Source organism: Pan paniscus, chromosome 18, assembly GCF_029289425.2.
Source record: "Pan paniscus chromosome 18, NHGRI_mPanPan1-v2.0_pri, whole genome shotgun sequence".
Taxonomy (NCBI): Eukaryota; Metazoa; Chordata; class Mammalia; order Primates; family Hominidae; genus Pan; species Pan paniscus.
The window spans coordinates 67,980,596-67,993,633 of NC_073267.2; the positions used below are offsets into that span (position 1 = coordinate 67,980,596).

The 13,038-nt window shown below is 44.9% G+C and overlaps 2 protein-coding genes across 10 annotated transcripts in view; one reads left to right on the forward strand and one right to left on the reverse strand.

Annotated features, from left to right (window-relative positions):
- The first annotated feature begins 291 nt into the window (after window positions 1–291).
- On the forward strand, window positions 292–10,356 carry SETD6 (SET domain containing 6, protein lysine methyltransferase). 3 transcript variants are annotated; one of them, XM_034940331.4, is made up of 9 exons: window positions 292–2,116; window positions 2,343–2,432; window positions 2,508–2,652; window positions 2,757–2,898; window positions 3,035–3,229; window positions 3,359–3,479; window positions 4,598–4,778; window positions 4,948–5,090; window positions 5,266–7,040. In XM_034940331.4, the coding sequence occupies exons 1-9, from the start codon at window positions 2,090–2,092 to the stop codon at window positions 5,569–5,571; spliced, it is 1,350 nt and encodes a 449-aa protein (XP_034796222.1). In that variant the 5' UTR covers window positions 292–2,089; the 3' UTR covers window positions 5,572–7,040. The 3 variants fall into 3 exon arrangements, with proteins under 3 accessions (XP_034796222.1, XP_034796221.1, XP_054955145.1); XM_034940330.4 differs by having other exon boundaries at window positions 2,343–2,652; window positions 5,266–10,356; XM_055099170.3 differs by lacking the exon at window positions 3,035–3,229.
- Window positions 6,473–13,038, reverse strand: part of CNOT1 (CCR4-NOT transcription complex subunit 1) — a 79,720-nt gene continuing 73,154 nt past the window's right edge. For all 7 annotated transcript variants that reach the window (XM_055099169.2, XM_008977355.6, XM_024925887.4 and 4 more), the window contains exons 44-48: window positions 12,497–12,646; window positions 11,686–11,866; window positions 9,886–10,018; window positions 7,698–7,832; window positions 6,473–7,551 (exon numbers count right to left, since the gene is read on the reverse strand). In XM_055099169.2, coding sequence (XP_054955144.2) covers window positions 7,473–7,551; window positions 7,698–7,832; window positions 9,886–10,018; window positions 11,686–11,866; window positions 12,497–12,646 — 678 coding nt within the window. In that variant the 3' untranslated portion in view covers window positions 6,473–7,472. The remainder of the gene's footprint in view (window positions 7,552–7,697; window positions 7,833–9,885; window positions 10,019–11,685; window positions 11,867–12,496; window positions 12,647–13,038) is intronic.

Genomic DNA, 13,038 nt, shown 5'->3' on the forward strand with positions numbered 1-13,038 from the left:
AACTACTTTAAAGTTCATATGGAACCAAAAAAGAGCCCGCATCACCAAGTCAATCCTAAGCCAAAAGAACAAAGCTGGAGGCATCACACTACCTGACTTCAAACTATACTACAAGGCTACAGTAACCAAAACAGCATGGTACTGGTACCAAAACAGAGATATAGATCAATGGAACAGAACAGAGCCCTCAGAAATAACGCCGCATACCTACAACTATCTGATCTTTGACAAACCTGAGAAAAACAAGCAATGGGGAAGGGATTCCCTATTTAATAAATGGTGCTGGGAAAACTGGCTAGCCATATGTAGAAAGCTGAAACTGGATCCCTTCCTTACATCTTATACAAAAATCAATTCAAGATGGATTAAAGATTTAAACGTTAGACCTAAAACCATAAAAACCCTAGAAGAAAACCTAGGCATTACCATTCAGGACATAGGCGTGGGCAAGGACTTCATGTCCAAAACACCAAAAGCAATGGCAACAAAAGCCAAAATTGACAAATGGGATCTAATTAAAATAAAGAGCTTCTGCACAGCAAAAGAAACTACCATCAGAGTGAACAGGCAACCTACAAAATGGGAGAAAATTTTCGCAACCCACTCATCTGACAAAGGGCTAATATCCAGAATCTACAATGAACTCCAACAAATTTACAAGAAAAAAACAAACAACCCCATGAAAAAGTGGGCGAAGGACATGAACAGACACTTCTCAAAAGAAGACATTTATGCAGCCAAAAAACACATGAAAAAATGCTCATCATCACTGGCCATCAGAGAAATGCAAATCAAAACCACTATGAGATACCATCTCACACCAGTTAGAATGGCAATCATTAAAAAGTCAGGAAACAACGGGTGCTGGAGAGGATGTGGAGAAACAGGAACACTTTTACACTGTTGGTGGGACTGTAAACTAGTTCAACCATTGTGGAAGTCAGTGTGGCAATTCCTCAGGGATCTAGAACTAGAAATACCATTTGACCCAGCCATCCCATTACTGGGTATATACCCAAATGACTATGAATCATGCTGCTATAAAGACACATGCACACGTATGTTTATTGCGGCATTATTCACAATAGCAAGGACTTGGAACCAACCCAAATGTCCAACAATGATAGACTGGATTAAGAAAATGTGGCACATATACACCATGGAATACTATGCAGCCATAAAAAATGATGAGTTCACGTCCTTTGTAGGGACATGGATGAAATTGGAAATCATCATTCTCAGTAAACTATCACAAGAACAAAAAACCAAACACCGCATATTCTCACTCATAGGTGGGAATTGAACAATGAGATCACATGGACACAGGAAGGGGAATATCACACTCTGGGGACTGTTGTGGGGTGGGGGGAGGGGGGAGGGATAGCATTGGGAGATATACCTAATGCGAGATGACGAGTTAGTGGGTGCAGCGCACCAGCACGGCACATGTATACATATGTAACTAACCTGCGCAATGTGCACATGTGCCCTAAAACTTAAAGTATTAAAAAAAAAATGAAAGAATTAAAAAAAAAAAAAAAAACGAGGATGTACTGGCAAATAAGGGCAGAGAGGATCTATTCTAGATCCAGGAGCCCTCTAGGCCACGCCACTCTGAAACACACACGAAAACTGCTCTGAACGAATACCACCAGTAAAAGGGTTCCATGGCCATCGGCAACAAGGGGTCGAGATCAGGAGGTCGCTCGCCGCCCAGTTGCGTCGCTCACCACCGGCCAGCCACCAGACCCTCGGCTTCCGATCCAGAAACCGTATTTTGTTCTTGCACCCAGACCGCAAGAAGCCTCAGCCCTCGGGGACAGACCGAAGGCCAGGGCTGTACCTCGCTCAGAACCAGGCGCCAAGCGGCACGGGACTCTCCTTCTGCACTCGCAGCGCGTGAGTGCAATTGGAGATCCTGGACTCAAGATGTTTTCATGAGGAACGATTCCAGCCGGCGGTAACTCCGGCCAGTCTGCAGCGTGGACGCCAAAACAGGCACCACGTGGTTCCGGCGCCGGGGCGGGGCCAGAGACGCCGGAAGTGACCGCGCGGTGCGCCGGCCCGCGGGGAAACGCGCTCTTAGACCATGGCGACCCAGGCGAAGCGTCCACGGGTGAGAGGCGGGCGCGGGGTCCAGCCTTTTCCTCCGCGCCTCACCCCTTCTCCGTTCGCAGAACCGTCCGCCTGCGCCCCCTCCGCTCCCTCCCGCGGGTCCCGCGCCCCTCTCCGCTCGTCCCCTCCTCCACCCAAAGCCCGTTCTGCGCTCGCGCCGCGGTCTCCTGCAGTTCCCAGCGGCCTCTCTGGGGGTCGGACCTGGTCACTGCGCGCACTTATCTCAGGTGGCGGGGCCCGTGGACGGCGGCGACCCGGATCCTGTGGCCTGCTTCCTGAGCTGGTGCCGGCGGGTGGGGCTGGAGCTGAGTCCCAAGGTGAGCGAGCGAGCCGGCGGGCGGAGGACCCGCGGCGGGGCGCGGGCTGCCCTGACCAGCCCTCCTCCTGCTCAGGTGGCGGTCAGCCGGCAGGGCACGGTGGCCGGCTACGGCATGGTGGCCCGGGAGAGCGTGCAGGCCGGAGAGCTGCTGTTCGTGGTGCCGCGGGCCGCGCTCCTGTCGCAGCACACCTGCTCCATCCGCGGCCTGCTGGAGCGAGGTGGGCACGGCGGCGGGCTAGGGCCCTGGAGCGGGGCGGAGCGGGGCGGGGCGGGCCCGGCCCGCGAGGCCGCGCCGGGGCGCTCACACCTGTGTCTTCCTCAGAGCGAGTTGCGCTGCAGAGCCAGTCGGGCTGGGTGCCACTGCTGCTGGCGCTGCTCCACGAGCTGCAGGCCCCGGCCTCACGCTGGAGGCCCTACTTTGCGCTCTGGCCCGAGCTGGGCCGCTTGGAGCACCCGATGTTCTGGTGAGAGCCTTGGGAGGGGTTGGGGAGCGCCTGCACCGTAGCCTGCTGCAAGAACAGTTTCCCCGCCCCTGCACCAGTCCTACCCAGTAAAGTGTGTGAAGGAATGAAGGGAACCTGGGTGTGGGTGTCCCTGCAGGCCAGAGGAGGAGCGCCGGTGCCTGCTCCAGGGCACAGGCGTACCTGAGGCCGTGGAGAAGGATTTGGCCAACATCCGCAGCGAGTACCAGTCCATCGTGCTGCCCTTCATGGAAGCCCACCCCGATCTCTTCAGCCTCAGGGTTCGCTCCCTAGAACTCTACCACCAGCTGGTGGCCCTTGTGATGGCCTATAGGTCAGTGGGTGGGGCCTCTGAGGACGGAACCCTTTTCTTTACAACTCTATAGAGGGACAAAAGTGGAAAAACAGTGAAATCCACCCAGTCCCTCACCCAAGACAGGGCCTTAGGTTCTGTCAATGGCAGCTTTCAGGAACCACTGGAGGAAGAAGAGGATGAAAAGGAGCCCAACTCCCCCGTGATGGTGCCTGCTGCAGACATACTAAACCACTTAGCCAATCACAACGCCAATCTAGAATACTCTGCGGTGAGTGGAGTTCCTATTGGTGCACTGATTGAGCATGATTCAAGCCATTGTGTCTTAGGCTCCATTCTCTTACTAGTGCTACAAAATGAGTAGGTGAAATCAACTCCTCCTGTATGTCCTTTTAGTATGCATATTACTGTAGAATCATTTGAATGCGAAACATTTTAAAGTCCTCTAAGTTGTGGTTAATCCTCTGATAAACTATACTACCATCATTTATTTAGTGCTAGACATTGAGTGGTCTTCATAGCCATGTTTCATTCCTTTCTGGCTGATCACATCAGTGAGCCCAGACTGTGTGTGGCTCTGTGGATAGCAGCCTGGAACAGTGATAGTCTCCGTGTTTTGGAGGGATGAGGACATTCGCAGGCCAAAGGTCTAAGACGATCCTAAAACTGATATAAAGCTGTGTTTATACCAGCTCTATTCTATATAAAAAGTAGCCTCAAAAGATGGCACATTTATAGGATCAGAAATTAGTAAGTATGGTTATTTCTTAATCCTTGCCTCCATTTTCCTTTCCCACTTTGATCTGCAAAAGTTCCATTTTTTCCCCCCCGAGGCGGAGTCTCACTGTGTCGCCCAGGCTGGAGTGCAGTGGCGTGATCTCGGCTCACTGCAACTTCCGCCTCCTGGGTTCAAGCAATTCTCCCTGCCTCAGCCTCCCGAGTAGTTGGAATTACAGGCTCCTGCCAGCATGCCCGGCTAATTTTTGTATTTTTTAGTAGGGACGGGGTTTCTCCGTGTTGGCCAGGCTGGTCTTGAACTCCTGATCTCAGGTGATCTGCCCACTTTGGCCTCCCTAAGTGCTGGGATTACAGGTGTGAGCCACTGCGCCTGGCCGAAAATTTCGTTTTTAAAGCTAGCAACTTTTTAAGTGCTGAAGAGGACTGTGCAGAAATCCACCCAGTTAAACATGAAGCTGGCCTTTTAAAGTCAGCCCAACCCTTTTTTGTTTCACAGTTTAGGGTCTAACAGGAACTAAAGGTAGAACTTTGGTAGTTAACAGCATCAGTCATGGCTGAACTACACCTGCTGAAGGCTCTTCTTAAGTGGAAATAATCTTCATGGGGCTGGCCCGTGAAAAGCATGGCCCCAGCTTCTCCCTTTCACCTCAGAATTGTCTTCGGATGGTAGCCACTCAGCCCATTCCTAAAGGCCATGAGATTTTCAACACTTATGGGCAAATGGCTAACTGGCAACTGATTCATATGTACGGTTTTGTTGAACCATATCCTGACAACACAGATGACACAGCTGACATTCAGATGGTGACAGTTCGTGAGGCAGCATTACAGGGTGAGTGTATCATTAACTCAATATTTGACACTGATGGTGTGTCTATACCCATGCCTCAGGTTAAATAGCTTTGCTAAATAGCAGTTGACTTTGTAGACTGGGTGGCAGACTAAAGAAGAAATGAACCCTTGGGTGTACTGAGACTTTCACATTGCTGTTTCATCTACAGGAACAAAAACTGAAGCTGAAAGGCTCCTAGTGTACGAGCGCTGGGATTTCCTATGCAAACTGGAGATGGTAGGGGAAGAGGGAGCCTTTGTGATAGGGAGGGAGGAGGTGCTGACTGAAGAGGAGCTGACCACCACACTAAAGGTAAACGGCTGAAAATGGCCATTTAATGCTGATAATCTAAGTATTTAAAGCAAAATAGCTAGGAGAGAGGAAATGTGGGATTTTTAATAAATGCTAAGATGGCTTTAGTCTCCTGAATCATTTCAGAAGTACAAAAGCAGTACATCTAATTAAAGAGCTCTGTGGTTGCTTCTAGGTACTGTGCATGCCTGCTGAGGAGTTCAGAGAGCTTAAAGACCAGGATGGAGGGGGAGATGATAAAAGGGAAGAGGGCAGCCTGACGATCACAAATATTCCCAAGCTCAAAGCATCGTGGAGACAGCTGCTTCAAAACAGTGTTCTACTGACTTTGCAGACTTATGCCACAGACTTAAAAACTGACCAAGGTTTACTCAGTAATAAGGAAGTCTATGCCAAACTCAGCTGGAGGGAACAGCAAGCCTTACAGGTTCGCTATGGTCAGAAGATGATTTTACATCAGTTGTTGGAACTGACAAGTTAGCAGTTTCCCTGTTCCCTGAAGGAACAGCAATAAGAACTTTATTCTAAGCTAATACTCATTGATGTTTGAAAAAGAGGAAAATTTGGATCTTTCTTTTGCTTACTAAACACCAAGAGGAAAAGTAGCAAAGGTGGTGTGCTAGGATTAACTCAGGTAAGGGTGATGTGTTTTAGGATTGAGAACAGCAAACTTGGGAATCACTGCTAATTGTTACTTAAAGCATGTTACAGCTGTTTTGTTCTCAGTTTTAACCAAAGCCAGTGGACATACAGTAGTAATAGGTCTTGTTGTGTTTCAGCATTTAATAATGGACTTTGGAGGTAGACCCCTGGTATAAATCTAAGTCTAGTCTGAGGAAGTCACTTAACCTTTATTGAAAAGACTCTGGATTTAATAAGCTGTGTAACTGGCACTCGATAGTTACCCAAAGTTCAGTCTAGATGGCACAAACCACCTCTCAGGGAATAAACCCTAAGACATCACTCAAGGAGGACTTCAATTATTTAATTTTGAACTGTTTTGTCCTCTCTGGCCGTAAAACTTGACAGTCATGAAAGGTAAGGCAAATTTTAAGTGGGTTAAGTTTTTAAATATGTATCTACTCATTTTCTTTAAAAAAAAAAAATACCTGGGGGAAAAGGATATTAAAACTGGGTATTTTAAACTCAGCTTAACCAGATAAACCTGCTCCAGCATTTGTCCAGTGTTGAAATAAATAGGAAGAAAAATACAATTTCCTTAAACATGCCAGCTTAGTAGTAGGAATGACCTATCAATCATTCAGCAAGAAGTTAGTTGGTGGTTCCCCATGGCCCCAAGGTCTGCAGGGCTGGATTGTCCACTTTTCCTCCTCACCACCAGCACTGGCTGCTGCTACTGAGAAAGGCACAGTGGACTCATGTGTGTGTCATGACTTTAATGGTTAGCTACAGTATGCATACACATACAAGAAGTAGGGGAGCTGAAGCCCGGGAAAAGGCTACAAAATACAACACAGGGACCAATACATTTGCAAAACATTCAAAATCCTTATAAAAGGGGCTGTATTGGTCCTTTCAACTTTGTCATTATTCAGCTTAGCCTGTATGGCCATTCAGTGGGGTAATGGGGGAGAACAATTAATGAGATTTGGTTCCCTTTCCTATATTCGCACTGTTTTTAAGTTTCAGGAGAGGATTGTGGGGGTGAGGGTAGGGGGTGGGCTTTAGGCCTGGTCTGGTTTCCCTTTATATAAAGAGCTGACCCCCATCTCAGGCGGCTGAGGTGTATAATCCCCAAAAGAAATAAGATGGTACAAATGCAGTCAGCTTTGGAATACATTTGGGTAGAGACAAAACGGAAACTCATGGGATTCCAATAGTGAGCCCTTCCCATGTTCCTGGACATATCCAATTCTAGCACATCCACATTTTTAATAACTTAGTGATTTTCAAGGTCCCCTGTCCACATTAAAAAAATAAGTTACATAATATTCAAACTGGCTTTTTGCTATTCTTTGGGACACCAGGAATGTCAGAAGACGTGGAGCTATGCCCTCAGACAAGTGCATGGCATCAGCTGCCTCTTTATTACAAGGTACCAGTTTATGTACTTGCCTTGGACACAGCTTGCACAAAGCCAAGAAGTTCCAGACAAAGGTTTTCTCTTTCATGTATTTACACAAGTTCAAAATGATATTCACAGCATCTTCTAAATTTTGGCCAAGAGTCAAAAAAATGCATTTAAACTTTGGAACGTGCCCACATAAGACAGGAGGCTGATCCCAACAGTAGTTGGGGCAGATACCCGCAAACCAAAGGGCTGGGAAAGTCAGGAAGAGCTGAAAGGATTCTTCAGTCAGTTTATGAACTCGGTGCAGTGAGACCTCTAGACTGACACGTACAACAGAGATGCAGTTTCGTCTAACTGGCACCTGTCCCTTCCATTACTTGCTGGGCCTGCTTCTGTCCCATGCAGCACTGTGCGACCGACTGGAATAACCTGAAGGATGAAGACAGTTACAAATCTCTGATTAAAGAGTAGGCCTAACAATACCTTGCATCTCATTCAGCTGACCCAACCTAGAGACAGATGGTTTTCAGTCTCCAGTCTCATTCCTAGACAATTAAAAATTACTTTGAACTCACTTTTCGATTTCTGGGGCACAGTGTACAAATTCATGGTTCCAGAACTTAAACGCTGGGTTTTTAATCAGCTCAATGAAGGTAATAAGAAGACCCCAAGGATGTGGCCTATTTACAATCAACCGTTCCAAGAGAACTCTGGAAAAAGGGAGAAAGAGCTAGTTAATGTATAAGAAGCATACAAATTCATGATTATTCTTCCATTACTTTTTTTCTAACTTCTCCCTGACTATTGAACCACATGCAAAAGTTTTCACCTTTAGTAAAGACAGGTGGCTTAATATACTCCAAATAGCACAGGTTGGAATACCTGGGTTTGAACCCTGCTCTTAGCCCTAGAAGACTAAGTATTAATATAAAGTGCAGATAATGGTATCTACCTCACAGCTGTTCAGAATAAGGGGTGATGGGGGAGAGGAAGCCACATAAAGCCCAGAGTACATGGCACACAAAGTTAGTACAAAAAGTAGTAATTTCCAGAATGAGCTCCCAGGCCGGGCACAGTGGCTCATGCCTGTAATCCAGCACTTTGGGAGGCCGAGGCAGGTGGATCACCTGAGGTCAGGAGTTCGAGACCAGCCTGGCCAACATGGTGAAACCCCATCTCTGCTACAAATATAAAAATTAGTCAGACATGGTGGCCACATGCCTGTAATCCCAGCAGTCGGACGCTGAGGCAGGAGAATCGCTTGAACCCAGTAGGTGGAGGTTGTGGTGAGCCGAGATGGTGCCACTGCACTCCAGCCTGGGCGACAGAGTGAGACCCTGTCTCAAATAAACAGATAAATTAAATAAATAAGCTCACTCTCAATAAAAAGTAAGGAAACAGAAAATAAGAATTAAGTATTCTAACACTGCAGGCTGGGCACAGTGACTCACACCTGTAATCCCAGCACTCTGGGAGGCCAAGATGGGTGGATCACGAGGTCGGGAGTTCAAGACCAGCCTGGCCAAGATGGTGAAACCCCGTCTCTACTAAAAATACAAAAAATTAGCTGGACGTGGTGGCAGGTGCCTGTAATCCCAGCTACTCAGGAGGCAACAAAGCGAGACTCTGTCTCAAAAAAAAAAAAAAAAAAAGCTAACATTGCTAGTTCACATGTAAATTGGTAAAATTTTTCCGAATGCCAGTAAGCATTGGCTTAACTTTATATCCTTTCACGTACCAACTGTACATGAAGCATAACAAAGATTACAAGTCCAAGGAGACTTACTGCAGCTTTATATAAACAAAATGGAACATCATCATCTAAGCATCCAATAAGATATTAAATTTTAGTACACGAATCAAAGGAATACCATATTTAGCACCATAGGTACTATTTAATTAGGCAAATGAGCAAGTTTTAAGAGTCTGGCCCAATTTTTAAAGTGTGTGTGTGTGTATATCACAATCTCTCTAATGCTATATGTAGTCTAGGCAATCTGGCAACAGATTCCTAACTATTGTTAGGAAAATGCAAGTATGATCCTGTTATTGCTACTGCTTTCAACCCAGAGGTAATGAGGAAAAGTCCAAGTTCCTTAACATAGACTTCATAGGCCTGCATGATTTAGGACTGGTTATCACCACCACCTCAGAGAAACTCCTGACCTTTAATCAAAATGTGCCTTGTGGTGTAAACTACTTTTCATTTAAGCCATGATTGCGATTTATAATTCCCTAACTTGTGATAAATGTCCATCAGAATGAGTATTAAGAGGGCAGGAACCATCCATTTTGCTCACAATTGTATCCCACATTTAACACATTATTGGACATGTAAAAGATTTTCACTGAAGGCCAGGTGCGGTGGCTCACGCCTGTAATCCCAGCACTTTGGGAGGCTGAGGCGGGTGGATCACTTGAGGTCAGGAGTTCAAGATCAGCCTGGCCAACATGGTGAAACCCCGTCTCTACTAAAATACAAAAATTAGCTGGGCGTGGTGGCAGGCGCCTGTAATCCCAGTTACTTGAGAGGCTAAGGCACGAGAATCGCTTGAACCTGGGAGGCGGAGGTTGCAGTGAGCCAAGATGGCGCCACTGTACTGCAGACTGAGTGACAGAGCAACACTCCGTCTCAAAAAAACAAAAAAAAACCCAACCAAACGGATTTTCACTGAACACTGAAAGCATAGAGAAGAGGAAAAAAAAAAAGATGAAAGGGAGGAGATCCTTTTGAAGCATTTAAAAAATAAGCTGCTCGCTTACCTTGTGATCTGTTCTTGGATGGCTTCCGTATTGGCCTCTGCAAAAAGGTACAGCATGGTGCAACTGAAGTAGTGAGTGTGGCTATTTGGGTACCGGAGCTGATTTGCAATTGCATTCAAAAAGAGATAGCGACCTAGAAATTAAGAAACCTTGACTTAGGACTTAGTCTGAAAGGCCAACATGGGAAGACAGTTCTAACTGGCTAGGGTTTAGGTTTCTGACAGAGGCTTTCAAATTAATCTTTGGTTTAAAGCAGTGGTTCTTGGGACCCCAAAGAGTTCTCATTTCTGTGTGTTTTATTTCAGTATTTTCCACATTAGAAATTAGATTTTAAAAATATTCATTTTTAAAAAGACCCACTATGTGCTAATGTAAGAAACATGAACTATTTTCTGGTGACACTCATCACTAAGTCTTTCTACATTTTGCAGATCTCTAAGTCTTGCTTAATAAAAGACAGCTGGATCCTCATTTCTGCTTCTGTGTTCAACTTGTTACAGTATATTTCATGTAACCTCTGAGAAATTCAACTGTACACTCATGACAGAATAGACCCAAAAATGTACATGTTGTTTTATGATGAAAACAGTTTTGGGCCGGGCATGGTGGCTCACGCCTGTAATCCCAGCACTTTGGGAGGCTGAGGCAAGTGGATCACTTGAGGTCAGGGGTTCAAGACCAGCGTGGCCAACATGGTGAAACCCCATCTCTACTAAAAATACATAAAAATTAGCTGGGCATGGTGGCGTGTGCCTGTAATCCCAGCTCCTCGGGAGGCTGAGGCAGGAGAATCGCTTGAACCCCTGAGGCGGAAGTTATGGTGAGCCGATATTGCGCCACTGCCTTCTAGCCTGGGTGAGAGAGCAAGACTCTATCGCAAAAAAAAAAATAAATAAGTTTTGACCTCACAGCCCTCCTAAAAAGGTCTTGACACCCTAAGGGTACCCAGCCCACATTTTGATTAGTCTAAACTACACTGGAATAAGTATTATCTTAATTGGGTTTGGTTGTTTGCCTCTGCTTGACATTATTCGTGTTTGTGAGTCTGTCACAGTGACACGTTTCTCTAAAGGCTGCCGTCCTTTTATTGCCGAGCTCTTGGACGTGATGGTATTCAATTTTGTTATATCTTGAATTTAAGCTGTCTTAAATCCATCCCACATATAGGCATGCAGCATATATGCAACATCAATTCATCTCTCCAGAATCAATAGCAAAGTTAAAGAGTAGTGTCCCCCTAAAATATATGTATGCAAAACTGGACAGGACTGTACAACTAGTTAGCACCTAACTGGGGTCTCTATTATGTAAGATAAATATAGAGGACCAAATGAAATGTAGCTCAAGCAGAAAAGCTGCAACCTGCAACAGGAGTTATACTGTGAGCTTTCTGCAGAACAGGAGAGTCCTATTCACTAATCTTTATACACGAACATTTAACAAGATGCCTGCCAAACACGCACCAATAAAAATGCTTATATAAGGCAGCCTAACAAAACAATGTAACAAGAAGCTATGTTTAAAGGGACTTTAAGTTTATTTTCACACTAAAAAACTTCAGTCACATACACCAAAACTGATACTGCACGATTCTGGATAATTCTTTCCTTTATGCTTTTTTGTATTTTCTGCACTGAGCAGATAATGTCCAATTAAAGATAATCAGCTAGACCTGTGAATAAATATACTGACAGAACATTCCTTCACTATTGTGGCTTGAAGCATTTTTACATTTTTGTGATCAGATTGTAGCAAAAAGCACAGAGAACTCTACTCTGAAAACTGGCAGGCTTCACTCACCCTCAGTGTCCAAGTCCACAGCCAAATTCTGGAAGATATCCATGTGTGCTGAGTGAGTGATGGTGCTCATTGAAGGTGTGCTGCCCTTGTTGTGGATGTGCGCAATGGCCTGAGTCCCGACATAGAGCACCAGTGCATTGATGAGCTGGAGGTTGTAGCGATTCCCAGGTTCATTGGATACCTTAAAATGAGCAAAACAGAACTCCTTATGCTTACTCCTACAGAGGACCAATTCTAGCACCAGTATTTCTAAACCCTTCTTACACCTTCATGGAAAGGCCAAACATTTATTTGTGATTCACTTGCTTGAATTTGTGAGGTTATTTAACAAATACACAGATGCTCCAAAGGTGGTTGTATCAATAAGAGAAATGTGATTTCCCTCAGGAAGCCGAAGCTCAAGGCACAGCTCTAAAGTAAAGTTTATAAAATCAAAATATGCACTGTGCCAATTAAAGATTTGGAGAGAAAGTTGTAGTTGCATGGCATATACAGACTGTAAATATATAACTTTCCAAAATATCCTATAGAGAAATGTAAATCAGCATCCAGGTATTCAGAAAAATCCTAGGAGTACCAACAGCTAATGACTGTCTGTGGTCTACTCTTCTAGTGCTGTCTTGTCCAAAGCTGTAGCAAAATATCACTGATTAAATGAACTAGTAAAATACATAAATCCAGTTAATCAACCTCACCCAATTGATGGAAATGACAATAGAAGACTAACTCCCAAATGGACCACACACAGGACCATACATAGAAAGTGCTTTATATGGAAGACGTAGATGAGTTTTAAACCAAACCAATTAACCTGTAGGTTGCTGCGCAGATCAGACAGGAAAGTGACTGGTGATCGAGTTTTAAGATAGGAATCCAAATCCTTTTTGAACTGAGGTGGCATTACTCCAGTGAAATTGGTGAGAATCCGGGGAGCAATGTTAATTTCACTCAACATGTCCACCTGCCATAGATAAAATGCAAGAATCACAAGCAGAATCATTTTTATTAGTAAATTACATCTATGCTTAAGTGGTGGGACTGTTTTTCTAAAACTATATACACTATAAATGCCTTGAAGAGCACAGCTGCCACATTTTATTAATCAGTCTTTCTTTCTTTAGAAGAATCTTGGTTCAAAATGATAAAAATTTCCCACTCTATAATGTATTTCCTTCCCAGAGGCAAGATACCTTTTGGGCAAAGGTCTAATTTGCACAACTAACTGATTTTTCTTGGACTTGGGTTTCAAAATAATAATCCGGAATAAGATTCCTCACTCACCAAGAGTCTTTGAAAAGAAGCCCCAGCAAGACCAGACATCACACTTACTCCTTTAAAAAAAAAAAAAAAAAA